Source organism: Acomys russatus, chromosome 5 (genome assembly GCF_903995435.1).
Source record: "Acomys russatus chromosome 5, mAcoRus1.1, whole genome shotgun sequence".
NCBI lineage: Eukaryota > Metazoa > Chordata > Mammalia > Rodentia > Muridae > Acomys > Acomys russatus.
The window spans coordinates 31,780,079-31,808,032 of record NC_067141.1 but is presented as its reverse complement, the minus strand read 5'-3'; the positions used below and the strand labels follow the sequence as shown (position 1 = coordinate 31,808,032).

At 50.1% G+C, this 27,954-nt stretch overlaps 1 protein-coding gene across 3 annotated transcripts; it reads right to left on the bottom strand.

The window, feature by feature from the left end:
- Positions 1-302: 302 nt before the first annotated feature.
- On the bottom strand, positions 303-27,954 carry Vps37c (VPS37C subunit of ESCRT-I). Of its 3 annotated transcripts, none has more exons than XM_051146150.1 (5): positions 27,791-27,954; positions 8,778-8,876; positions 5,141-5,312; positions 3,765-3,847; positions 303-2,432 (listed from the first exon to the last, which is right to left on the bottom strand). In XM_051146150.1, exons 2-5 carry the CDS (start codon positions 8,868-8,870, stop codon positions 1,719-1,721), a joined length of 1,062 nt encoding a protein of 353 aa, XP_051002107.1. In that variant the 5' UTR covers positions 8,871-8,876; positions 27,791-27,954; the 3' UTR covers positions 303-1,718. The 3 variants fall into 3 exon arrangements, with proteins under 3 accessions (XP_051002107.1, XP_051002108.1, XP_051002106.1); XM_051146151.1 differs by lacking the exon at positions 27,791-27,954 and adding an exon at positions 17,419-17,669; XM_051146149.1 differs by lacking the exon at positions 27,791-27,954 and adding an exon at positions 10,865-11,161.

The following is a 27,954-nucleotide window of genomic DNA, read 5'->3' as shown; positions in this document are numbered from 1 at the left end:
TAATTGGTACCAGAGACAGATTAACATCCTAGGTCCCTCCTGGCATACTCTGCAATCCCTGTTTAGAAAAATGGATAGACTACAGCCAGGCTGAGCAGGTGACAGGAACACTTACCTCCCAACCTGGACTGAGGCATGGGCGCCCCCTGGTGGAACTGAGTGGCCACTGCATGTAGCCCAGGACAAAGCAAGCATTGTAGGCTCCAAGAAACAGCTAAGGAAAACCACAAAGAAAATGCTAGATAGAGCCAAGCCCTAGGGAGAAGTGGGGTGGCAGTGGGGGAATCAAGAGGTGAAAGGCTGCAGAAGTCATTGCCCCACAAGCAGCCACATCTGGTCTCAAACTCATCAGAGCCACCATACAGCATGAACTCATCAATGTTTATTATGGCAATTACACAAACGGGCGGTCACCATCCAGTTCAGCAGCAGTCAACCACAGACTCCAGTAGTGATTCCTCATTATAAATAACTTAGGAGAAGCGAGCAGAGTTGGTAATGCACCCGTGGCCTGTGGGCAGGGTGGCACCAGAAGATGGGGTTCCTCCTTGACCCCCAGCACCTTGGTCCACCAGAGGCTGGGTACCCAGGCAGGGGATGTTTCAAGGCACATACAACTTCCTAACCTGTAGCAGCTCCAGGTTCCACCCTGAGACCTGGTTCACATCTGGACCAGTCACAATGATGCACCATCTGCTGCCACCCCTTTGGTATAGTGTCGTCACTTTCATTACTGAGCAGGCTGCGGCCCATCGAGTGCTGTGGCTACACTCACAGTCCTTTTACATTCTGGAGACAAGACAGTGTGGAGAAGCCAACCCCAATGTAGTGATGATGTCTGGGAAGCACCATTGGGACATTCCGTAGGGTAGGTCTGGTGTCTGTTCTGCAGGGACATTGGGGGCAGGAAGGAACTACACAAGGATAGAGGGGGTGCTAGCAAATGAGATTCAAGGCACTATAGGAGTGGAGGGATGGATGAACCTCAGAAAAAGCCAGCCAGAAGTGGAGGACCCCAGGAGTGCAAAGTGGCTAGGAGGTAACCCTGATCCTCCACTCCAGCCAGGGGCCTCCAGGGTGACCCCCAGGACAACCAATCATATAACTGAGGCCTGGGTTTCCCTTGGCATTCCCCACATCAGTGCTGCTGTGGTTCCAACCACCAAACAGGACACACTTGTCTGACATTGGCACGGCAGCTAAATTATGGCTTTAAGGACTCAAAGTCCCTGTTCATCCTAACTGTTCCTTCCTTCAACCCAACTGTGCTAAATAAGATAGACCATCCTTATATGGGCAGTCACGTCACTTGGCATGTGGTTTCACATGAAAAATGCCAAGCTCCAAGGGAGAGTGTGGAGGAGCAGGGTCCGAGACCCAGGGCCACCCTGCCACCAAGATCACTCTGTACTGGTTCAGCTGCCAGGGAACAAGCGCAGGCAGCTGTGCAGACATGAACACACTCGCTCATGCAGACACCGGAGAGCTCTGGGCTCTCACCAGGTTGCCTCAGGACATGCTGAGCTGGTCCATGGCAGAAGGAGCTCCCAGAAGGACCCATGCTGCATTGTCCAGGGCCTTGCAGGGCAGCCTGTGTGTTCCCAGCTCTGCAGGGAGCGGAGCATCAGCCCCACTTCCAGTGTTAACCTCGAATCTCAGCAAATGGAGGCCAAAGGCTACGGTGCAGGTAGAAGGAAGAAGACGGACAGGGACCAGGGCTAATACCTAGGCCAGGCAGCTCCTGGAGGGTGAAAGCCATAGGGAGGAGTTGGCCCGGTAGGGTATGGAGGTTGAGGGGGCACTGGAGGCTGGTGCTGCCCTGGGAAGCCTGGCAGCTGAGGTTGTGTTGGGTAGGGAGGTCTGCTTCCTGGTGGGAGGTAGGGAGACTGTTGGGGGTAACCAGGACCAGGAGTTCGGCCCCCCGCTAAGGGGTATCCTGGACCAGAGGTGTTAGTTGGAGCCACAGGATAGCCGGGCCCGGGTGGGGCGCTCCTCTGTGGGGACCAAGAGTAGCCCACAGTGGTCCTGGGTCCTGGCTGAGGTGATGGGTAAGAAGGACCAAGAGGCCCACCGTAGGAGGAAGGCTGGGCCACCACAGGGAAGGGGGCTGGCTGCAGGGCTCCCTGGGCTGTAGGGCCCAGAGGCAAGCCTGGGGATGGGCTGTAGGGCAAAGGATAGGAGGTCACAACAGAGGGCTGTGGAGGCTGTTCTTCAGTCGCAGGGGGTGTCGCCTGGGGCGCTGGACGAGGGGGTGGCGGGCGCTTCGGAGGGGCATCTCCGGCCAGCTCCAGCAGAGCACGGGGCCGCCGCACCACATCCTGGAGCTTCTCTACCCGGACTCGGCGCAGGTGCAGCAGTGTCCTCATGGAGGAAAAGGACTCTAAGAATGTCTCCAAGGGCACCTCACCCTCCAGGAACTTCTCAGCCATGGCCTAGAGGACATGAGAATGTTGACAGTAGAAGTCTTCTGCAGCTTTTCCTCTGGTAACTCCCTCACCAGAATGTCAGCTCCTAATGGCAGAACCACGTCTTCCATGGTGCACCCCCCGCCCCTGCCCCCGCTGCTGCCCAACATAATGCCAGGTCCCTGGTGGTCACTGCAACAGCTGGACCTATGCAAGTAACTTGTGTGCTGGCCCCTGGGCTGCATCTGAAACACAAAGAAGTCCCTGACCACGAGACAAAGGCACATCCAGAGGGAGGGGATGGCAGAGAGAAGCAAGAGGCATGGGCTTAGCTCTGCACCACCACCCATGCAGGTATGTGAGCTTCCCGGGGCCTGCTGTCAGTCACCCATTCCTGATTCAACCAGAGTCCTGGTAAGTAAACCCCCTTAACCATGGTTTCAGAGACCAGAAGTCCTCTGATGGTCCAAAAACATAGCATGGAAAATTCTAGAAATAATCTCTAAGTTTTTGGGGTTTTTGTTTGTTTGTTTTGTTTTGTTTTTGTTTTTTCTAGACAGGGTTTCTCTGTGTAGCCTTGACTGTCCTGGAGTCACTTTGTAAACCAGGCTGGCCTCGAACTCACAGCGATCCGCCTGCCTCTGCCTCCCAAATGCTGGGATTAAAGGCGTGCACCACCACCGCCCAGCATAATCTCTAAGTTTTAAGTAACTTTCATTATAAAATTTTTATAACTGTTCTATTATTACTAACTGTTCATGCATATGTATGTTTACATGTGTGGATACATATGTGTATGGGTGAACATACACGTGTGCATGTAGAGGTGAGAGGCCAATCTCAGGGATCATTCCTCAGGCAGTGCTCACCTTATTTCTTGAGACAGTCTCGACTATAGGCTCAACAGCTCGGCTAGACTGCCTGTCTCTCCCTCCCAGCTCTGGGAAGACAAACACGTACCACGCTGCCTGGCTTTTTATGTGGGTGCGGGGGTCACACTCAGGTTGGCATGCTTGTGCAGCAAGCACTTTATTGACTGGGCTCTCTCCCCAGCCTGGGATTACTGTTCTTAATCTCTCACTGAGCCTGCTTTATAAATTATATATTATTATAGACGTACACAGACAGGAAAAACAGTCCTGTCTATAAATAAGTGAGTGCTAACTGTGGTTTTGAATGCTCACCAGGGGTCTCAGGACATGCCCCTATACAACCTACCTGTGTCCACCAGGACTCCATGTGCCATCTCTTCTAGCTATGTCCCAAGCCCTGTGCTTGTGCTTCCTGAGCTCACCATGAGACCTGGCTCCAAGGGCCACTACCCTGTGCAAGGGACTCGGATGTCACGCCCCACCTCACCTCAGACTCCTCCTCTATCTTCATGCCTTCAACCTGCAGAAGGTCCAACAAGGTCCCGGGCTGCAGTGCTGAGGAAAATTTCTCTGGAAGGAAAGGCAGAGAGGTTGACATTTCAAAAGCACTGCTTTAGTTAAAGCTAAAAGGACCCTAATTTCAGGAAAGGCACGTGGCATGCCTCTGTGTGCTGGAGGCCTAGTCACACCGGGTCCACTAAAGGCACATGGCATGCCTCTGTGTGCTGGAGGCCTAGTCACACCGGGTCCACTACAGGCACATGACATGCCTCTGTGTGCTGGCGGCCTAGTCACACCGGGTCCACTAAAGGCACGTGGCATGCCTCTGTGTGCTAGAGGCCTAGTCACACCGGGTCCACTAGAGGCACATGGCATGCCTCTGTGTGCTGGAGGCCTAGTCACACCGGGTCCACTAGAGGCACGTGGCATGCCTCTGTGTGCTGGAGGCCTAGTCACACCGGGTCCACTAGAGGCACGTGGCATGCCTCCGTGTGCTGGAGGCCCAGTCATACCGGGTCCACTAGAGGCACGTGGCATGCCTCCGTGTGCTAGAGGCCTAGTCACACCGGGTCCGCTGCAGAGTCCCTGCAGGGGTTCTGTGAGGTCCTTTTGGTTCATGTAGGCATTCACCGTCTTGAGTAAAGGGAAGCGCAAGGACAGGGAGCTCAGGCCAAGCAGCTCCCCACGGGCACAGCCATCCAGGAAGCCTTCCTACCTGCACAAGGCCTAGACCAGCTCTGCAAGGCTCAGGGTTCAGTTGGCAAAGGCTGCGAAAGACAACTGGCTGTCTAGATTCAAATCTCAATTCCAGGGCTGGAAAGATGCTCGGGTGTTAAAGGCTAGGTTTGCAAATCCCAGCTCCACCCAAGTTGAGTCTCTCCAGCCTTGTTTCCTCATCTATAAAAAACAGTAAATTAGGCCATTTTTAACACTATAAAAAATATCACCAGGGCTGGAGAGATGGCTCAGAGGTTAAGAGCACTGACTGCTCTTCCAGGGGTTGTGAGTTCAATTCACAACAACCACATGGTGGCTCACAACCATCTATAATGTGATCTGATGGACCTCTTAAATAAGTCTTTTAAAAAAAATCACCAAGGTATATAATAAAATATAAACACTCAAAAATTTAGACTAACCATCGTATCTACACTTTTCCATCCTTTTGTGTAAAAACATGCAAAGCATTTGACCCAGGGCATGGAGCACAGTAGGCTACAGTGGCTGCTGGCCCCTTCCTGTCCTGGGCATCTATGCGTCCATGCTATTCCAGCTGCCTCCCTTGTCCTCCCTTGAACAGGAAGCCTGCATCAATCAGCCGGGGAGACAGCCGGAGTGCATGTCCACATCAGCTGTTCCTACCCAGCTTGGCTTTCTGCTCCTGGCACCGCTCCACAAGCTTCCGCAGCTCCTGGTATTTGTCCGAAAGGTTAGAGCGGCTGATTTCCAGGGGACCTTGGAACTCCAGGTTCTGCTCTGCCAGGCTCCGGTTGGTGGCCAGTGCCATCTCTCGTTCTAACTGCAGGTCCTGAACCTAAGGAAAGCCAGACAACTGACAATAAGTATAGCCGTCACTGGTCAGCCTCCATGGGGGATGTTCCTGGACTCACTGCTCCCCTGGGGATACCCAGCTTGGTACTCAGCCCTCAATCACAGTCACAGGAGCCTGGGTTAAAACGCTGCACAAGCATTATAAAGCAGGTGCCTCATCTCATCCAGATCAGGATCGCCTATGAGGCTGACACAGGAAACAGGCACCAAGGCTAACCACCTATCCAAGGCTTCCCAATATACAAGCTCCTGCAGGTGGTTCTGTGCTGTGCAGGGCTATCCAGGGACCCAGAGTTCCCACCACTTTTTCAAAGTGGAGATATGTGAACACACATACCATGCGTGCATGCACATAAGAGGCTGCTAGGGAGAACTCAGGTGGCCCAAGCCAGACCACAAACTAGAAATGCCATGAGGTCCCAAAGGTACTGGGGAGAGAGGCAGGGACAGGGCCCTAGGGCAGCCTAAGACACTGGAGCAGGACAGACATCCCTGCATCCCGGGGTGATACACAGCCTACAGAGCTACAGACAGTCCCTGAATGCCCTCTGCTGAAAATGTTTCCCTAGCCAGCACCACTGAGCCCTCATTCAGGCCCCTACTTAACTGCCAGGCAGGCAGAAGCCTTGGAACCTTTCCCAGCAGGCCTAAATGGGAAGGCACCTGCTTCACTGAGAGGAGAGCTAGAGGCGGGGCCACCATCCCAGCACAATACCATGTGCCACCAGCAGAGGGAGCTCAGCACTGGCCACAGAAGTCAGGGCACAGGTTAGCATAACCAGAGTCCACAAAAGGTCTTGCAACACAGAGCTTCTCCCCCCTCCACCCTGACCAGCACAGGGCACACCAGGCCAGGTGGGCTTCCTCCACAGCAGCCGTGGGAAGTTGGTGGCATCCTGGATAAGGGCTACCTGCCCTAATCCCTGCTCAGGTCCTCAAGCCCTGCAGCCTACAGCATGCTACAGCCTATTGGGAAGAGGGATGTTGCAGACAAGGCTGCCAGGGCCTGGCTCTAGAGCCCCTCCACCTGGACTGTCTGCTGTCCAGCCAGAAACGCCATTTAGCCACTGGACAGGCTCATTGGCATGGGAGCAGGGAGACTGGTGAGTCTGAATGTTAGCCAAGGAGGCCAGAGGATGGCTCAGCAATTAAGAATGCACACTGCTCATCTAGAGGACCTGAGTTCGGTTCCCAGTACCCACGTCAAGTGGCTCACGGCTCCTGCCACTTCAGCTCCAGGGATCCAATGGACTCTTCTTGCCTCCAAAGGCACTGCACCAAACATGCACAAACTCACACACAGACATGCCTATACGTATAACAAAAAACATAATGTTAAAAAGAAAAAAAAAGCAGCTGGGTGTGGTGACGCACGCCTTTAATCCCAGCACTTGGGAGGCAGAGGCAGAAGGATTGATGTGAGTTCAAGGCCAGCCTGGTCTACAAAGTGAGTCCAGGACAGCCAAGGCTACACAGAGAGACCCTGTCTCAAAATACCGAAAAAAAAAGAAAAGAAAAGAAAAAGAAAAAAGAAAAAAGCCAGGGATACTTGTGTGGTCAACTATGAGTGGAACCTGCCCTTCCTGAGCCAGGTACCCTAGGACATCCTTATATGCCCATGGCTTTCCCGGGCTCTGAAGCACTACGCCCCTGCTGTGCCATCCTCTCTGAAGCTTGTCTACACAGCTCCACTTCTCCCCACCCTCGAGCCCACCTCCTATAAACACTCCTGGGAGGCCAGTGAGGTTCACAGCTCCCCTCGAGCTCCCGTGCTGCAGCCCTTGTACTAACTCTCCTCTACACAGAAAGAGGAGCATTCCCATCACCTTTCTCTTCTGCCAGCTCTCCTCATGGTCCCTCAGCGACACAATTATTGCCTTCCTGGTGACAGAAAGCCAGCCAAAGACTCTCTGAAAGTCTAATAGCTTGCCCTGCTTTGCTCCTGTCTGTCCCACAGTGAGTACTTTTCCTCCTCAGAATTCAACTCAGTCGCTCAGGCATGGCTACACCAGAAAGTTCAATCCGCCTTTTGGCCCAGAGCTTTCATCCTTACATTTCCAGGAGCCTATGCTTTCCTAGAAGGCCAACGACGTGCTCAGCTGGGAAGCAGTGAACAAGCTGGGTACAGACTTGCTTTTGCTGAGCTCCACTCCCTTCAGGAACAAGCTTGGGAATCCCCTTAACAGTCTGCTACTCATTGCTGACTGAAGAAAACTTGGGGGCAACAGGTTGGCTCAGTGAGCAAAGGTGCTTGCTGCTAAGCCTGACTGACTGACCTGAGTTTGAGCCCTTGGCCCCAAATGGTAAGAGAACCAAGTCCAAAAGTTGTCCTTTGACCCTCACACTTGTGACATGGCATGCATGCGCGTGTATGTGTATGTGCAGAAACAGGACAAAACCAAAAAAAAAAAAAAGATCCTTGGGAGTTTAATGGTCCAGCATCCCTAATCCAGCTCAGTAGAGACAGCAAGGTGATGCTTATCCCTGTAAGGACCCTATGACTAGGTGCTGAGATGGGGTGTTGGCTACAATGGGAAACAGCATGAAACATGAGTGAAGGATATCCAATGGGAAAGAGGGGCACTCTATCCCTAATACATCAGGAGCTACCTCTGGCCCCAGGATGTAACAATGTGAGGATTCCTGGGCCATTTGGGTCCCTGACTGTCCTAGTCTAAGGTGGACCCTGGACTTCCTACCACTCCCTGGGCTTCTAGAGGACCCAGGACCTGGTCTGAAACCTCAGGGCTCCTCTAGTGAAGTAAAGGCCAAGGTAAAATTCATAGCACAAGGTGAATCCTGGCTCAAGCTCCTACTAAGGTGTAGCATCCTTGAGAAGCATTTCTTAGGGTAGTGGACGGGATGGCCCAATGGGTAAGGGCCCTTGCCACCAAACTGACAGTCTGAGTTTAATCTCTGGGACCCATATAGTAGAAAGACAATCATTTCTTGCAAGTTGTACCTGGTACACACACGCATGTTCTTGCAAGTTGTACCTGGTACACACACGCATGCGTGCATGTGTGTACACACACACACACACACACACACACACACACACACACTAAATGTAATAAAAATGTAAAAGACCTTAAGTGAGGCTGGAGTTAAAAGTATTAACTACTCTTGTAGAGGACCAGGGTTCAGTTCCTAGCACCCACATGACAGCTCACGGTAACTCCAGTTCCAGGAATTAGACATCTTCTGATACCTCTATGGGTTCCTGCACATACCTAATTCACATACATTCATCAGCCAGTGAGAGAGAGAGAGACAGAGACAGAGACAGAGAGAGAGAGAGAGACAGAGATATTTGTCTTAAGAGATCAATTACTTAAAAAAAAAAAAAAGAGGAACAGAAGGAGGGAGGAGGAGGAAGAGGAAGAGCAGCTGCTGAGAAGGAGGAGGAAGAAGAGGAGCAGCAGCAGCATTTCCGGCCTCCCTGTACCTCAGGAGACTCCACGGCCATCCGGGCGATGGCTTCTGGGTCATTCTGCATCTCCTCCAGCTCCTGCAGAGTCTTGTCTTTCAGCCCCTCCATCTTCCCCTGTAAACACAAAGCAAGGCACAATTTGAAGAAAGTCACCCGAAGTCCCTCCACAGGAGGAGCCCAAGGAAATGTGAGGGTCCTTATGAACACATTCTTGGAGCCTAAGCCATTTCTCCCCCCAAAACCCTGAGACAGATGAGAAATCTGTACAAACCTCATGGCAGCCAAAGCATTAAGAGGGCATGGAGCTGACAGGAAAGGGAAAGAGAGGGGCCAGGCTGCAGGGACACAGACTAAATTTGGCCCCAGACCTTGGTATGTGACTACTTTTGTCTGAACCTGATTCAAACACACCCACGCATCCCTGCACCACAGCCCAACTATGTCCCTGCTTGTCATATGTAGTGTTCTAGTAACCTTAGGTATCCCTAAGTATTCTGCAACCCTCTCCACATGTCACAGAAGCAAACTGTCACATCAATGTCCTCACTGGAACAGGAAAAAAAAAATCATCAAATCACCTTCACGGGCAGTCGGAAAAGAAAGAGACCAATGACCCAGACAGAAGGCTGCTCCAACAGGACAGGGGTTAGCATTCCTCCCCATGTCAATGTCCCAAAGGCCATCTGTCAACCGTGTGACGTCACAGGCAGGCCTGGGGGCAGCCATGAGGACGCAAACACACCAGGAATCTCCTCTGCGCTGGCAGGACCTTCCATGCTTATGTTTTCTTATGCTTCCTAGATGGGAGTTGTAGAGCACCCTGCTGAGTGGCCTCCTCATAAAGGTTGCTGGGTTACAGAAGATTCTAGTTCTGAAGATTGAGGGTCCTTTGCTCTCCTTAGAGCTTGCCTGGGGCCATGCTGATGACTCAGCCAAGAAGGCTTTTGGGAACTAAGAGCCAAGGTGACAGACAGCAGTCCCTCCTTGAGCCTCAGTTTCCCCATCTGTAGCGGGAAAGAAATGGCATCACTAGGTGAAGAGAGACAGCAATGGGCAGTGCTGCTGAGAAGGTCCTCATCCTGGTTTAGGCCCAACCTGTCTCCTTCATGATCCAAGTGCCCTGCTTTAAAGAATAAATGACGGGCTGGAGAGTTGGCTCAGTGGTTAAGAGCGCCGCCTGCTCTCCCAAAGGTCCCGAGTTCAATCCCTAGCAACCACATGGTGGCTCACAACCGACTATGACATCTGATACCCTGTTCTGGCATGTAGGTATACATGCAGGCAGAACACTGTATACATACTAATAAATAAGTAAATCTAAAAAAATAAAAAAGAACAAATGACAAGGCCACTTGCTAGTGAAGAGCAACTTAGGTGGTTGGCACCACTAGCCATCATCCTCTGAGGGCTTCACACAGCCTAGCCTCTAAGTAAGCTTGGCTCTGCATCATGAGCTAAGTGCCTCAGCACCAGGAAGCTGGGACAGAGTTCAGGAACCCTGAGTCCACCCTGGGGACAAGGATGCAGCTGTTACACGATGCAGGAAGCAGCCGATTCTGACCCACACTGTCTGACCCAGGCACCTGGATCCCAGAACCCACGCCAATTCACAGCGGCTGACATGTAATTCCAGTGCTCTAAAGGTAAGTGTCAAGGGATCTAGGAGCCAGCTGACTAGCTAGGCTAGCCCCAGAGGTGAGCTCTAGGTTAACAGAGAGACCTTGCCACAGTGAGCGAGGTAGAGACTGACAGAGGAAGACCTTCAACAGCAATGCTAAACCTACACCTACACATGTACACATCTGCACATGTATGAACACGCATACGGCACACAATACATGAGAGGAAGGAAGAAAAAAAATTTTTTTTTTGGTTTTTCAAAACAGAGTTGCTCTTGGACTTGCTTTATAGACCAGCAGGCTGGCTTTGAATTTACAGAGATCTGCTTCTGCCTGCCTCTGCCTCCCTGTGTGCTGGGATTAAAGGTCTACACCACCATAATCAGATGGAAAGAAATTCTTTTCTTTTCTTTTCTTTTCTTTTCTTTTTTGGTTTTTTCGAGACAGGGTTTCTCTGGTTAGCCTTCACTATCCTGGACTCACTTTGTAGACCAGGCTGGCCTCGAACTCGCAACGATCTGCTTCCCCGGGTGCTGGGATTAATGGTGTGTACCACCATGCCCAGCCCTGGAAAGAAATTCTTAGCGAGCAAGTCTTCATAATGAAAAGACCAAATCAAGCCCTGCACTGTAACTACACCTCTTACTGCTATCCCAAACCCCGGGTCCAGAAACCAGAACAGAAGCACAGAGGCCCTGCGTTAGACCAGAGCTCTGGAGAGAAACAATATATTCCACCAAAACCCAAGTGTGCCTGTGGCAAACGGGAACAGCACTTTAAAGATCCTGAGACTCGATAGGCACAGTGGTACATGCATTTGAAATACGGGCATCAAGAGTTCAAGACCAGCCTGGACTCTATGAGCTCTGCCTGAAAAAAAAAAAAATCACAAAAGGGCTGAGACTATAGCTTAGTTTGTAGAGTGCCTGTCAAGCATGCACACAGGCCTGGGCTCCATCCTTAGCATAGTATAAAACAAGGCACGGCAACGCATATATCTGAAAGCCCACTACTGCAGAGAGGTAACAGCCGGAGGATCAATTGTCCAAGGCCAACATGGCCTACATAGTAAGGTCAAGTCCAGTCTCAAAAACATAAAGGACTTGAAGCTACCCTGACACATGGAGCACAAGCTTAGTAAGGCCGACCTAGCACACGGGCAGCTCTGCCACTTGTCCACTGCCAAGTGGAAGCTTCTGGAGCCTCAGGGTCTTCATCTGTGAGATGGGCTCAGTGACACAACGCACAAGTTCAGCACAAGAACGAACGCTGGCCAAAGATTTCAACACCACAGAAATTACGCAAGATCACAGTGGCCTCCAGTGGGGCTCAGCCAAGAACTTGCTGGGCCACAGCGGCAGCACTTAGACCAGTCCCACCCACCAGGCCCAGTGCCTGCTGCTCTTGCATTCGGGGTCAAGTGCAATAGACACTGGCAGCCTGGTAGGATGGTAGCTAACCACATACAAACAGCTGGTCAGCAGTGCCACATGTAGCCAACCCAGCAGTGCCAAGAGCTCTCCTCAAAGAGAGATCCATTCAGTAAGCCCTGAGCAGAGCTGACATCCCTGCCACAGTCTTCTGACATTTTCCTTTGACACACTTGCTCTGCCCTGCGAGTGTGTTTAAGACCAAGCCCAAAATGGAAAGAGAGATCCAAAGCCCACAAAAGGAGTGCACTGCTTACCCCCGTGGCTGCTGTTTCTGCCTCTTGGCTAGTGGTGGCTCCTATTATCATCCCTGGTCCAGCAGCACTGGCTGTTCTGTGAGAATCCTCACAGCATCACCCACGGGATGCTCCAGGGGCTGGTCTCTCACAAGTCAATTATCACCTGCTTTTCAGAGCCACCCAGAGGCTGACAGCTATAAGCACTTGTTCAGGGCCACCACTTGGAAAAGGTGAGAAGGGAAAGCTACTGTGCTAAAGGCCCATGGAGCAGCTACCTGAAGCTGTGGCCCTGGGCCCTGCGCCTCTGCTTCTAGCAACTTCTAACTGCCACACAAGCCAACATGGTGGACAGATTCTCTGAGTGACAAAAACCACCAGGAATGTCACAGGGGAGAGAACCAAGGGTTCGTGACACATTATTTAGGGGCTTAGGTTTTTGTTTCTAGAGGGCTGGCGAGTCTGATTTCCTCAGGCCTTAGTGCCAGGGCTCCGACAGACTTCCCCTCCCATGACAACTACAGCATCAAGAAGCTGGGTGATTCCCTGAGGACAGAGGAGTGGGCTGTTGGGGGAGGGGAAGCAGGGGTGATGTGAGAATGGGTAAGGCCCTGGGCATTCATCTTTGTCTTCCCAGTACCAGGCACAGACCTGCTCAGAGGCAATTCAGAAACAGCCAACCAAGGGTGGAGGAAGGAAGAGTCAGCAGGCCAGCCACACAATGGACAAGTTCAACAAGGTGCAGAGATAGAGCACCCACCCTCTCCCAGTTACTCAAGCCTTCCTTCATGTCTTCGTCCCTTTATGGACTAGGCATTTATTAAGCAATTACTGTATGCCAAGACCTATGCTGTCCCATTTCTTGTGGCAAAAGGAAGTATATACACATGTTAAATTTTATGAGCCTGGCACAGTAGACACATGAAACTATGAAACAAAAGTCTTTCTTCTTTTATGGTGCTCAGTTTGTTTCTAAAATGACTTTTATGAACACATGAGCACAGGTGAAGAAAAGGCATGAGGTCTGGACCAGTGAAGAAGACAATGGCAGAGAGATGGGGAGGACAACAGCTCAGAGCAGCAAAGGACAGAGAGCGTTCACGCTGTGGGAGCCGCCGCAGATCCCAGGAGGGGAGCTGCTGGCTGCTGAGGCAACTGCACAGTTCACAGGTACAGCAGGATAACAGGTCTTATGGAGGTGACACTGACACCTCAGAGGTGATCAGACTACCAATGAGGCGGGAAAGTAACAGCACATGAGCCAGGCTGCTCTTTTCTTCACAGTAGGAGTTGAAAGCGGGTCCCTGTTGCCTGCACTGAGAAGAAAAAGGGCTTGACTTTGTTTCTGGCCCCCTCCTCCCACCCCCATCTTATCCCTGTCTTTTCTTTTAACGTTTGCGTCCTCTGCAGTCTCACCTTCACCACAGGTCACAACTACAGCCCCGTGTGCAGGCCAGGCCCACGGGTCAGAGGTCAAGCATGCAATGAGGACCATGAAACCTATGGACCGTGGCCCCAAACCAGACCCTCCTGCTGTGCCAGGCCAGCCAGCTCCCCAGGAAAGCTGCATGGCCCAATTTGGGGGAGGCCACAAAACCCCAGGGACTATGGTCTGTAACCTAAAATTGATACCCTTTGGTGACCAACGCACATGGGGATGACAGATCATAGAAAAGCAGAGGGACAGGAGGAGGAAGACCCAAGCCACATCACATGCCCTGATGCTCCGAGTGGGGATGGGAGGGGAACACAGTGGAGAATGCCAGACCTAGCAGTTCTTGCATAGCCAGGTGGCCTTGGGCTTGTAGTCTACCACTGGCCATTGGCCCAGTTGCTGGTTTCACCTTCCTTTCATGACTTCATATCTTGACAAAACCATTCCACATGCTTTGAACAACAGCAGCACAATATGACCCAGATAAGGCAGATTAGGGCCAGTGGATTTAGGCCAAGTGGAGTGTTATTTCTGGCCACACCCCAGCAGAGGCAACTGAACAACTGCTCCGGGAGAAAGCACAGGAGTGCTAGGTGGGCTCAAGAGATCTGCTCCCGACAGCAACAGCACACAACGACCCTTGTGGTCCTCACTCCAGGAGCTCTGCTGACTGCTCAGCACAAAACCACGGATGTGAGCCACCTGAGGTCCTTTCCTGAACAAACTGAAGGAGGGAAACCAAAACGCACCTTGCAGCTTTCTCCAGAGCACACAACAGCATACAGCAGGGTTTGCCCTATACAGGACTCTGAGAAAGGCAGAACTATGGACAGCTGGCCTGGACTCCCACTTGGAGTCTGCCAGTCTTTACTATGTGAACTCCATCAGGTCCCTGAACCCCAGGAACCCTAGCTGGGAAAAGGGTAGTGACATAATAAGCCCCTTGGGATCACTCTGCCTCTTGGGGTACTGTGATGCTGAGGCAACTCCTAAAAGCCTGGAATGCAAGAGAAGCAAGCCAAGGGACTGCCATCACTGAATCCCAATTGTCACTGGTATGTGGCCTTCTGGGCTCTTCCCTCACCTCACCACAGCCGGCCAACACCTGCTATCACACTGCACGGAGAGCTGTGCCCCCCAGTGTCTCATAAACTCCCACCCACCAAATGCACGAGAAGAAGCCGCTACCTTAGCAACCTACAAAGTGCATGTTAAAGGGAACTAGACCTACCCCAATGGCAAAGACACCTGCTGTTGCCTTGGAAACCTTCCTACTTCTGCTGCTTATTGCAGAAACATTGGTTGACCTGCTCTACTTCTTGCTTCCTAGAATGAATCCAGCCGTGGACCCTGTGGCACTATGTTCTGTGTGGTTTGAAAATTTGGACTCTAAGCCACGGAGGAGAGGCCCTGCGGGGCTTTTGTTGTCACTGCCATTTTCACTGTGCTGGTGGTGAAACCCCAGGCTCACAAAAGCTAGGTGTGCCACTGCTGAGACAAACACCTGACACAAGCAACTTAAGGAGGGAAGGACTTTTGGCTCACATTTCGGGGGACATGGCTCACTGTGGGTGGGGAAGGTGTGGTGGCACGGGCTTCAGGCGCCCACACTGAGGACGAGGAGGTGGGGGACCACCAGTCATTTAGGCTACATCTTCCCAGCTCAATTAACCTAACGTAGACAATCCCTCATGGACAAGCACAGAAATCTGTTTCTGGGGCAGTCCTAAACCCCATCAGGAAGAAACCAACACAAGCCATCAAGTTAGGAAAGAGCTTACCACTGGGCAGCACCTCCAACACAACCTTTGTTTATTTTTTAGACTTCGTTATTAGTGTGTGAGAGTGGGGGAGGGGCCAGAGGACAACTCTGCCTTTCACTTTTTGTGTGCCCCAGAGACCAAACTTAGGTCACCAGGCTTGTGCAACAAGCATTTTTTTTTTTTTTTTTTTTTTAAACTGCTGGACCATCTTGCCAGATTTTCACTCTTTCTAAGCAACGCTAGGATGGGTGGGAGCAGGAGACATCTCCCCATCCTCCAGTATAAAGGGTCCTAAAGAGAGATCAAAGCTTGGTGGCACGATCTAGACTTGAATCAGGTGAGTGAACCTCTTCTGGTGACCTGCTCAGCCTTTCCCATTCAATGCTACCCTTGTCACAGGGCTGGTAGGATTTACTAAGAAGGAAACAATTCTAAAGGGGCTAGACAGACTCGGTCACAGTAACTTCAACACACAACACCTTCCCCCCTATAGTTACAAAACACTGCCTGTCAACCCTGACAGGCCTCCAGCTGGGTCCACACCAGAGCAGAGCTTTGGGGTGTGGCTTTCTTTTACAGGCTCCACATCAATGTGAACTAAGTCCACAAGACCAAGTCCACAAACAGAAGCACGCAGACACATCAGGCTGGGAAGGTAATCACTCGGGATAAGGCTTTGTGAAAGAAACTGCTTCCTCTATGTAAATATTTACACAATAGCCCACTGAAAAACTCCCTACATGGCCTGAAGTGCACCCAGTGTAAGGCACTGCGGGAAGGAATGAGCACTTCCTTCCACAGGGTGCCAAGTGTGGGGGCCCCTCAGGAATGACTTCTGATAGCAACCAGGCTTGCCCACTCCTGGGCTGTCACCAACCGGCTGGACACCCCACCAACAAGGCAAAGGGCAGACACTAAGTCTCTGTCAGACTCCTTACTTTCCTTTGCTGACCCAGCCCTTGTGCTAAAGGGAGCCTCCCACACCTGCTGGGTCCTCTGCACTCCTGCCTCTCTCTCCCTCCAGCCACCATTTATTCACGTCAGCTTTCCAAAGTCATCCCCAGTGCCTCAGTTGGCCACTGCAGGCCAGAAATGGCCCTCACCTCAATATCCAACCATCACAGTTCCTTCAGTGAGGGTCCCTGAGTCTCTGAAGAGCACCATCTCACCATCGCTGCCCTGCCACAGGCTCCAAGATGGCTTTCCTCCCCCAAAGCCTCCCCTTTCCAAACCATTCAGCCCCTCTGGGTTTATCTTCCCTAAACCTACTGGGTCGCTTGGACCAGTCACCTCTTCCTATTCTCTTGCCCAAAGCAGGAAGAAGCCTGGAGACTACTGCCCTAACTTCCCCCATCCACTGACACTGACCTGCACCACCTCAAGCCGCACCTTTCTACATCCTTTCGGCTCTAGGGCAAAGAGGGAACCACTCGGAGCTAACCACCATCTATGTCTTGGTTCCTCTCTAGGACCCCCCCCCCCCAGGTGAGCTCAGCAGCAAAACAGGCTGATGCCAGTCCCCACAGCTCTCAGTAAGAGTTCCCTGGTCACAAGGCAATCTGTATCCACAAATAAAGTGTGCATCATGGTGTGGCCTTGGCCCTTCCTCTTTCTGTTAAGGATAAAATTGGGCTACAATATACTCTGAGTCCTCCCACAGCCTCACAAGAAGGAACTATGGCTCAGCAGGAGCAGCCAGGCAGGGAGCCTAAACTCCTCACATATTCAGTGCACCTCATGGTGACTGTAAACTAGTGTGTAGCTCTGGGAACAACCTCAACCATGGATGGTTACTATAGACAGACTGCAGCCAGACTCCAGGGAGCAGGGCCTGTTAGATTATGTTCAGAACACGACATAACACAATCCTCAACAAACACAGCATGAGGCCTGCGATCCTTTACCAGTGCACAGGCTAAAGTCCAAGTTCCTCACACAGGGCCACAGCCCAGAGACACAATGCCACCCAGAGCCATTCCTCCCCTAGATCTCAGCTCAGTAGGGCAGACCTAGCATCTGGGAGGCTATACGGCTTCCCTGGTTGGGATGCCTGGGCAGGGACTACAATCTCCCTATGCCTCAGTTTCTTCCCTTAGAGGGGACTTTACTGCCCTGCTGTTGGACAGGGCTCACCACGGCTAGGCTGGTACAGTGCCCAGTCACACAGTCCTGCCTCTACCACTCAGCACTTCACAAGTGGATTCCTCCAGAGACAGCAGCTGTCAACAGAGAGAGATGGAACTGGATGACTGTATCTGACCGGATCGATAGCATTCATCGATAGCGTTCATCCTCGGTCAACAGACCAGCCAAGAGACAGGTGTCTGAGGAGGCAGCCAGTCCTTCACACTCCTGACAGACACCCGGCCACTTGGCAGGGCCCCTTCCTTCTCTTCCTTCCTTAACGTGTGGCTCAGAGTTGGAAAAAAAAACCCTTCTCAGTGGCCACACACAGGCTTCCTTCCTTCCTTCCTGCTGTGTCTGACCACAGTCTCTGAAGGCCGTGACAGCAGCTGTGCGACCTTCCATCCCTCACCTCTAACCTGCACAGATGTCAATCATCCCTTACATAAAAATCAGGATGGAGGACAGGCCTCGGTCACCAGGCGCTTGTGTTCAAAGTCCACAACAATGACATTACTTCTGTAGCTGGTTGGTGGCCATCCCAGGCTGATAAGCTATGGGGTGGCTGCAGAGCCTACTCCGGCCAGTGCCAAGTCCAGCCTCATGAACTTGTGGGATGACCAGAGTCATAAGCAAGCAGGCTGGTCCACTGCGGGTAACAGGAAAGGCACAAAAAACAAGACACTGAGTGGGAGTTTCCTCACACCCACCTCTGACTCTGGAAGGACCCACAAAGACCACCATCAAAGCTAGAAGGTGGCCACTGCCACAAACCAGAAGTGACTTAGTGGGTTCCAAAGAGCGTGGCCCTCTCCCACATGCCCAGAAACCTCAAGAAAATACCGAGAGTTCTCACGGCTCCTAGTGCCTTGCTGCTGTGCTTCCAGTCTGTGCTCCTTGGCTTGCATATGATGATCTGCTAACTCTGAACTTCCCTTTCCAGCTACTTCCAAGCCTTCTACCATCCATGGGCTCCTCTGCTCACCAATTCTCCCTACCTAATCTTCTCCCAGCACAGAAATACACTTCTAGTCACTCAATAAATAATGATAGCCCTCAGGAATTCACAGCACGTCTTTCTTCCTGCTTACCCCTCAAATACGACACCTCCACTAAACTTTCCTTGTTCATTCCTCCTAAAGAACTCATGCCCTTTCGTGGCTCTATGTAAATATCATGCAGCATTTATTGTTAGGAAACAGCATGGTTCTCCAGCAAGAAGCCAAGGTCTCTGCCCATCATTCACATCTGCATCCCAAAATACAGGTCACCGCTGAACATACACCAAGCACTCAATGAGTGCTTAAGGGATTTCCACTTTAGAAGTAGGAACCAGATCACCATTGCTACACACATGCGTGCGCACACAATCTCAAAGTAAATGCAGAATGGCTTTTAAATATTGGTTATCAGGCAGCCTAGAAGAATGGTGCTGAGGAAGACAAGACAAAGTAAGTCCTAGGGTTGCCCCCAAATTACTCTTATAGTCTCCAAGATGGCACAGGGAGTTGGGAAGAGGGATTTGGGAATCCAGGAAAGCCAACGCTGCCAACATTCACAGGGCAGAGAACCATGGGGACAGGAGTTACGTAGAATAAACATCCCAGGAATGTGCAGAGGATACCCCAGGTCCCAGCCACCCTGCTCACATAATCAGTACTAGCATGGCCGGCATACGAAGGAAGGCCTCCTGTTTACAGCCGCTGCTGGAACAGCACAGAAGCCATTACCTCATGCGAGGGGAACCTCACTCCCCTGTCAAAGCTGTCTGATTGCAGCTAGCAAAGCGTAGAGGCAGGCTTTCGAGGTTCTGCTTCCAAGTAACAATGCAAGGACTTGTGACAGTATACATTATATCCAACAAGGTAAAATTCACATCTCACCTCCAACCAGAAGTTATCACAGCAAGACTAAAACAGGACCTGTAACAACCAATAAAAATGGACCCATAAAATAGAGAGGTAACGGAATTAGCAAGCAAGAACATTAACATAGCAACCATATTTGTGTGATATATGTATGTATGTATATATATATATATGAGATTATATATAACATACAATATATCAGATAGATATGTATGTGTGTGTATGTATATATAATATATCTGATATATATATCATATTTATAATTTGGTGTGTTTAAGAAGCACAGGTTCTAAAAGGTTGAGCACAAGACAGACAGAGTTGGACGGTGGCTATGTACAGAGAAGAGGTGGTTCCTACAAGGAGCATCACCACTGTATAAGAGTGAATTATATCAGACTGGACAATCAGGAGATTATATTCTAGGAAAAAAGGGGGGGACTATCCAAACAGAAACTTCTTGAAGTGAACCATGAAAAGAAAATGGTAAGAGAAAAAGAATAGGAAGCCTGGGGGACGACTGAAAGCACTCACGTGCATATGACAGAAGTCTCCAAAGGGGAGGGAAGGAGAGGGATGGGATCGCAGCTTAAAGAATTAATGGCTGAGGGGCTGGAGAGGTGGCTCAGTGGTTAAGAGCACTGTCTGCTCTTCCGGAGGTCCTGAGTTCAATTCCCAGCAACCACATGGTGGCTCACAACCATCTATAATGGGGTTTGGTGCCCTCTTCTGTCACACATGCAAATAGAATGCTCATATAAATAGATAAATAATAAATAAAATTTTTAAAAAAAGAATTAATGGCTGAAATGAAAGCTATAGCCCACAAAACCCCCAAAATGCAATGAATCCTAAAATGAGAAACATGACGAAAAGTACACTGAACACAGAACAATTAAGTTGCTGGGTGAGGACATAGCTCAGTGAGAGTGCTTACCCAGTGTGTGTGAACCCAAGGTTCAATGCCTGGTACCTCAGAACATCTATAGAATAAACAAAAAATAAACTGCCAAAGCCTAGTGACAAGAAATCAGCTAGAGGTGAGGAAAGAAACATCAAGAACAAAAGAAACAAGTGAAACTGGCAGTGGACAGCACCGACGAAACAATGCAGGCAGCAGACACTGGAGCAGCTAGTTCCTTTAAAGAACTGAAAGAGACCAAGGCCTGGGGAAAAGTCTTGCAAAAACAAAGACTTCCCTTAGCCGTCCAAAGTTAAAAGAATTCTTCAAGCGACAGACTACAATCAGTGTTTGAGGAAGACGGAAGGAACGTGCAATGAGATGGAGCTCCAGATCAGTGTGGAAGAATAAACAACACCCAAAACAAGCAGAGAAGACTCGCCCTTTCCTTTCTGATCTCCTTACAGTGCAACTGTGCAAAGCACTACGGGATTTGTAGCATGAAGTCGAGATGGACCGTGCAATGCTTGACTCTGAAGGTAAAAGAGGCACAGGACCCTCAAAACAGGCTGTGACAAATGAAAAACACACACTGCATACCCTTAAAGCAACTGCTATAAACAACACAGAAAGCCAAAGCGCGGCCGTGTGAACTACTCAGGGCCTAAGAAATCACAAAAATGGAAGAAAAGAACAAAGAATGTATGGCAGATGGAAAAGGAACAACAGATTCTATCACAGAAATATGGTCTAAACACCCCAACTCAAAGACAACAATTGGGGGCAGGAGAGATGACTCAGTGGTTAAGAGCACTAGCTGCTCTTCCTCAGGACGCAGGTTTGGCTCCCAATACTCACATGGCAGCTCATAACCAACCATAACTCCAGTCCCAGGGGATCTGATGCCTTGCACCAGGCATGCAAGTGGTACACAGACATACATGCAGGCAAAATACCCACACACATAAAATAAAAATTTAAAAAAAAAAAAAACCTTAAAGGCAGTAATTCTAAGACTAATTAAAAAAAAGAAAAGAAAAGCAACACCCATCTGTGTGCTGCCTGTAAGAAATCCATTTTCCATATAAAAAGTTTACAAGATTTTTAAAGCCATGCCATAAATTTTAATCTCTAATTGTAACACTTATAAAACCTATCATTTTAATCATTTTTAAATTTCTATTTTTAAAGCCATGCCATAAATTTTTATCTCTAATTGTAACACTTATAAAACCTATCATTTTAATCATTTTTAAATTTCTATTTTTAAAGCCATGCCATAAATTTTAATCTCTAATTGTAACACTTATAAAACCTATCATTTTAATCATTTTTAAATTTCTATTTTTAAAGCCATGCCATAAATTTTAATCTCTAATTGTAACACTTATAAAACCTATCATTTTAATCATTTTTAAATTTCTATATGTATGTATATATATGTGGGTGCATGTGTGCCACAGCACATGTGTGGAGGTCAGAGGACCACTGGTAGGAGTTGGTTCTCTCCTTCTATCAAGTAGATCCTGGGAATTAAACTCAGGTTTAATTAAAATTAAAATCGGGCCTGGAGACAGGCGCCAGTACCCACTAAGCCAGTGGTTCTTAACCTATGGGTCATAACCCCTGGGGAGGTTGTATGACCCTTTTACAGGCGTCACATATCAGATATTTATAATTCCTAACAGTAGCACATTACAGTTATGAAGTAGCAACAAAAGTTAATTTCCATTTGGGGTCCCCACAACATGAGGAACTGTATTGGCTGAGAACCACTCTACTAAGCCATGTCGTCAGCCTCAATTTAGCCATTTTGAAGTGTACAGTTTTTCACACTTAGATGCGCTTACTTCGCTGTGCAGCCAGCAGTACCCATTTATCTTCAGACCTCTTCCTACTATCACACCGTAGTGACCACCAGGGAATCTGACTAGAAACTCCACGAAAGAAAAACCGTAAAGTCAGGTGCGATGGCCCACACGTGGCATTTTAACACTCTGGGGAAGCTGAGGCAGAAGGACTGCAGTGAATTCAGGCCAGCTTGGGCTACACAGTGAGCCCTTGTCTCAAACGAAACAAAATTTTGTTCTTCTCTGGGTACCACCACGTTTCACACAGCACGCTGTCTCTGCACTTCATCCACGCAGCACCGCTGGACTCTGTCTGGAATAAGTATTTCATACCATGTATTCACTCACCTGTCCATGGACACTGTGGGCGTGGCTGCCTTGCGACTATCATAAACAACGCTGCTATGTTCATCCACAAATGGCTACTAGAGTTGCTGCTTTCATTTCTTCTGCGTAGGTAGAGAAACAGTACTGCTGGGTCATACAGTAACTTACTTGTGGAAGGCTCCCTGTGGCTTCCCACAGTGGCTGAGTCCCTTCACACTCCCACCAAAAAAAAATACACACACACACACACACACACACACACACACACACACACACACACACAAGCCTTTGATTCTCCACATTCTCGCTAACACTTATTTACTACTTTTACTTAGTGTGTGTGCACCCATGCACGTGGGTGTGGTGAGTGTTATGTATATCTGTATTAATGTGTGCACATGTATGTGCGCAGGTCAGAGGTTAACTTGGCCGTCTTTCTTCCATGGCCCCTCCATCTCTATTTTTTGAGGCAGGGGCTCTCAGTGAACTTGAAGCTGACTGATTTGGCTAGGTTGGGTGGCCAATGAGCGTCAGAGACTCTTGTGTCTCCACCCCAGCCAGCGCAGGCTTGTGGCACTAGGCCCAGCCTTTACGTGGGTTCTGGGAATCTGACCTCAGGTCCTCACGCTTGCAAAGGGAGACACTTCACTGAACCACCACCCATGCTTGTTCCCTATTTTTAATGGGCATTCGGCAAGTAGACTAGTGTTGTACTGGGATTTTAATGTGCATTTCCTGATGTCTAATGATATAAACATCCCTTTCTTGGGGCTCCTGGTTATTCATATGGTCTTTGGAGAAAGCCTGCTCAAACACTTTGTCCACTTCCTGTGAGCTTTTGTTACTGACTTGCAGGGTTCCTCTGCAGTCTTGATCAACTACACTAACCCTAACTTTAAACACAAGACTTGTGGGCATGATGGGGGCGCTCCTTTAATCCCAGCGTTTAAGAGGCAGAGGCAGACAAATTTCTACGAGTTCAAGGCCAGGCTGGTCTACATAGTGAGTTCCAGAATAGCCAGGGCTATGTAGAGAGAGACCTTGTCAAGAAAAAAAAAAGGAAAAAGAAAAGAAAACAACAACAATAAAAGAATGTTAATGCTAATTTTATAAGAGATCTTTGTTAAAAGCATTTTTAAATTTTTTTCCTTTTAAATTATGGAAGCTGTCGTGTATGAATAGGATTTAACTGACAGCCATTAGACCCTTCTTCCCAGCAGTCCACAGATGCAATTACCCAGAGTGATACTTGGACAACTGCCCTAGGCTAGGCAAGGACAGAGGAGGTGGAAACTGCTGCTGTCAATCTTCACTAGTTCCCAGATTGAGATGAGGGCTGTCAGGAAGGAACACATGGCCTCCTCCACTCCTAAAGTGTCACCAGAGACAGCCAACTTAGGCAACCCCCATTTTCATGAAAATTGCTTAAGTTGCCATCAAGTAGCCACTTCTCCTGCAATTCTGTGAATTGACAGCTAAGCTGTTTTAAGACTCCTGTGGCTGCCAGGACTCCAATCTAGCCACCACCTCCAGGAGGAGACCCAAGCCAGACACAATCACTCCCACAGAGACTTGGCTCTGGCCAGGGGGAACTATGCAATTGTCAAGGCCACTAACCCAACAAAGGCTCTACTTGGGGCGGAATTTGGTTTCTTGAGGTCATGACAGCATCAGGGATGCCGTTCAGATAACCAAGTCCATGGCTACTACTCTGGACTTCATCACGGAGGACCCCACAGCAACAAATCCCCAACTCAGTCAGGGAGGAGCTCTGATCCCACCCTGGACAGCTAGTGAGCACGTGAGGGTGACTGGCTGGCTAAGAAGCGTTCTCTCCCTCTCTAGCAGCGGTCTGGGAACCCTCCCTCCCCTGTGCTGTCCCTGCATACTGCAGCATAGGCCCCAAGAAAGCCTCCTTGTGGTACCCTCACTGTCCAAGAGTAGAGTGAGCTGGGCTGACTGTATGAAGAACAGGTAACTCCATGGGCTACCAGCCCCCACACCCAGCAGAAGCTAACAGGTAGCGGTGGAATCTTATGCCAGGAACAGAAACTGAGAACAGAGATGAAGGATTGGAGAAGTGCTGGGAAGGTGACAGACAGTGGGGAGCAGACTGCAGAGGGCGAAGAGCTGTGGAGAGCAAGAAGAACAGAAATTACAAAAGGCAAGAGACACCGGGCCTGGGACTTGGGGTGGGGGGGAGGTTGCTGAGAGCCTCCCCTGCTGGAAGAGTTTAAAGAAGAGCTGATAGCTGATTGCTGCACCTGAGAAGCTCAGCGCAGCAACACTGAGAGCTGAGGGTCCCTCCCCCCACACCATGGGCAAAAGCTGTAATACAAGACACTGGGTGCCAGGCCACTTACCTAAAGCTATAATACTAAGAATGAAGGGTGCTAGGCACCCCAAACTCAGAGAAGCTGATACAAAGAGAGGTAGCTAAGTTTGGCCCAGTCTCAATTTCCATCTGAACAGAGCAGCATCAACACACTGGTGACAGATGCAATTCTGCTCCCTTGTGACAACAAGAGAAAGTCAGTAAGGACACAGAAGACAAGCGACCAGCACTCCCAAGAGACTGGACTTGACCACTGACATTTACAGAACACTCCACACAACAGGAGAACACACTTTTTTTTTTTCTCAAGTCTCCCTAGAACATTTGCCAAGATACACCATGTCCTTGGACACCAACACGAGTCATAGTAAACTTAAAACAATTTAAATTAAGGCCTGGCTCAGTTGGGAGAGTGCTTATTCAGCACTCACGAAGCCCAGGGTGGAATCCCACGCATCACCGAAATCAGGTGTGGCGGATACGCCTGTTATCTCAGCACTGGGTAGTAGGAACAGGAAGGTGAGAAGTTCAAGGTCCCTCTGCTACATGGCAAGTCAAAGCCAGTCTGGCCTATATGAGACCCTGTCTACAGATAATAAAATAAAAGATAACGATGGTGGCTTGTCAGCTAGACAGGCACTCTGATCACCAAGGTGACAAGCCCCTAGGCATGCCCATGAGGGATTATCTAGATTCATCTAGTTAAGGTAGGTCTTCCTACCTCAGCCATGGGCAGCATCACAGGCTCAGGTCCTCGGCTGAATAAAAGGGAGAAAATTAACTGAGCACCAGCATCCATCACTCTCCTGATAACGGTGGCATAATCAGCCATCTCAAGCCCCTGCCATCACTTCCTACCTAAATGATCTGTGCCCTGGAACCGTGAACCAAAATCAACCCTTTCTCCTTTCAAGTGCTTGTGTCTGGGTATTTTTCACTGCAGCAACAACAACAACAAAAAAAAAAGCACCCACCAAAGTCCTCTGTTCACAAAGATGGTGAGCGGGAAGTTGTTGTTTATGGGGCAGGAGAATGAAGCAACAGCACAGTCCTGGCCTGCTCCTTCTGCTGCCTGTGAACCCGCTGAGGAGGGACCTTACTGTGGGAGTTAAAGCATTCACAGGTCTCACAGGTCTTCAGTGCGGAGGCCTACCTGCCTGAAGTTACCTTGAAGTTCCCAGTGGAGACTCCCTTCTCCAGCCCATCCTAAGCCCCAGGGCCTCACTTGTCAGCTCCAGCTCAATCAAGGCAAACCTGTTTGATATCCACTGTCATCCACATAGGCAGGGAGAGCAGACAGAGAGAAGAGAACGGAGGGAGGGATTTGTGGAGCATGCCACCAAAGCCTGCACAACCTAAAGACTGTAGCCATCCCGCCCCCCAAACCTGTGTCACAGGGCAGGCTGTGTAGGGACAGATCAGAACCTTCCAGAAACTCCATATCCCAAGAGGAAACGTCTAACACAATCCTCCAACAACAGCAATATAACTGCACTAACACAGGTCTTCAATGACCTCATTGGTCAGTCTGGAAAACCCCCACTACTACTAGCCAACAATGTCCAGAAATGATTCATTGAGTGGCTATTTATCTCAACACCCTCTTAATAGCACATTAGCATATGTCAAAGCAATAAGCAAAAGGCAGCAAGAATCTTGAGTAGATCATCTCATTTCCAAGCTCCAGTGGCCCGGCAAACCTACAAATTTGCATTAAGATCAGAATCACTGGGTGTGTGTGTGTGTGTTAAAAAACAGACTCCTGAGGGTCCTTCCTGGTAACATCACAAGATGAGGCTCTGCATTTTCAGACAGAATTGTCATAGATAAGTCTTAGCATTAGTGCAACTGAGGCGTCTGGGAGGCAGCACTAAAAGTTAAAGGCACATTTGCTTTGAAAGGAGACGAGAGGGTTAAAAACCCTAGCACAGTCATTCACTGGTTGGAATCACCATTCTGAGGTGTTCTCTGTATCCCGTACATGCAAACCACACTGGACGTTCATTCAGAATGTCCGCACCTGAACCCAGCACAGGCCAGCCACGAAAGCAATCAGAACTACTGCTTGGCAAAACAGCCACAGAAGCATTCCATCATGTTCTCTACTTAATGGAAATTACAAAGGCCCGGGGCCAGATTTCCAAGATAATCTCAGGAAAAGGCTTTTTCTGGGCACTCTGAAGGCTAAGAACAAATTCTCATTTCAGAGTCCAGTACTTCACCCAGCAGTCCTCAGTTCCAGAATGCCCAAATCATGTCCCTCCCTGGGCCCCAACCAAAGAAGAGTCTTTCTCTTCCTAAGTCCCTATATCACCACCCTCTCCAGCTGACAGTCACTGGATGTGGAGTGGCACACTTTGAGTGGAGACTCCCGGATAAGAGGCAGGGAGCAATGAAGGAGAGCAAGTACTGCGGGAGGCTCCCTGGCTCAAGGTGAACAGTCCCAGTGTGACTGACGAGGAAGTGTAGACTGGACTCAGTGGCTGTGACCCTGATTGTAGTCAACTCTCTACCAGTAATCCAAACACATCCTCCCGGAACGCCTTCCCCCACGCAAAGGTGTAACACCCTTAGCCGGCTGTGAGGGGAGAAACAAAGCAGAACCAGACACATGCTGAAACCGTACACTGCTATTCTTTATACCTGGTAGGCCCAGGAGTAAGGATTGCTCAGCCATGCTGGACAGTCCAAGTTGGGGTTCAAAAAAGTGGGGAAGAACAGAACCTCAACCTCTCACTACCCTAGGGAACGACACAGGCCAGCAAGACAAAGGCCAGAGTCCCTGCAATCCTACTATGGCACTGGAGTAAGTCAGACCACACTCAGACCTCAGTTTCCCCACCCCGTACAAAGGGCAACGAGACCCTTAATGACACGATGACCACGAGATACTCCAAGAGAGGGTGAAAGGCTGCGTGGCGTTAGCGGATAGGTGGGAGGGGGCGGGGCTGAGGAGACCGAAGAGGACACCCTCCATCCCTCCCACTGCGTGGCAGGGGCGCAGGCCCACGGGGAGTCACGCGCCCATTGCGCCCAATAGCCGGCCTCGGCCAGGCAAGCGGCAGGCGGGGGGCCTCTGAGCTCGCTGGCAACGCCTCCAGCCCCGACCGCCGCCACCCGCGACCCTCCCCAGCGGCGCTCACCTGCCCAGGCTGCCACCGCGGGCAATCAGCTGCTGCCCGCACTTCCGGGATACGCGAGCCCCGCCTCTGCCGGATGTGACTCCCTCCCGAGTCCAGCCGGGACTGAGCCGCGCTGCCCTTCTGCTGATCCTCCGGCGGCCCGCCTTGTGGGCCTCGGGACGGCT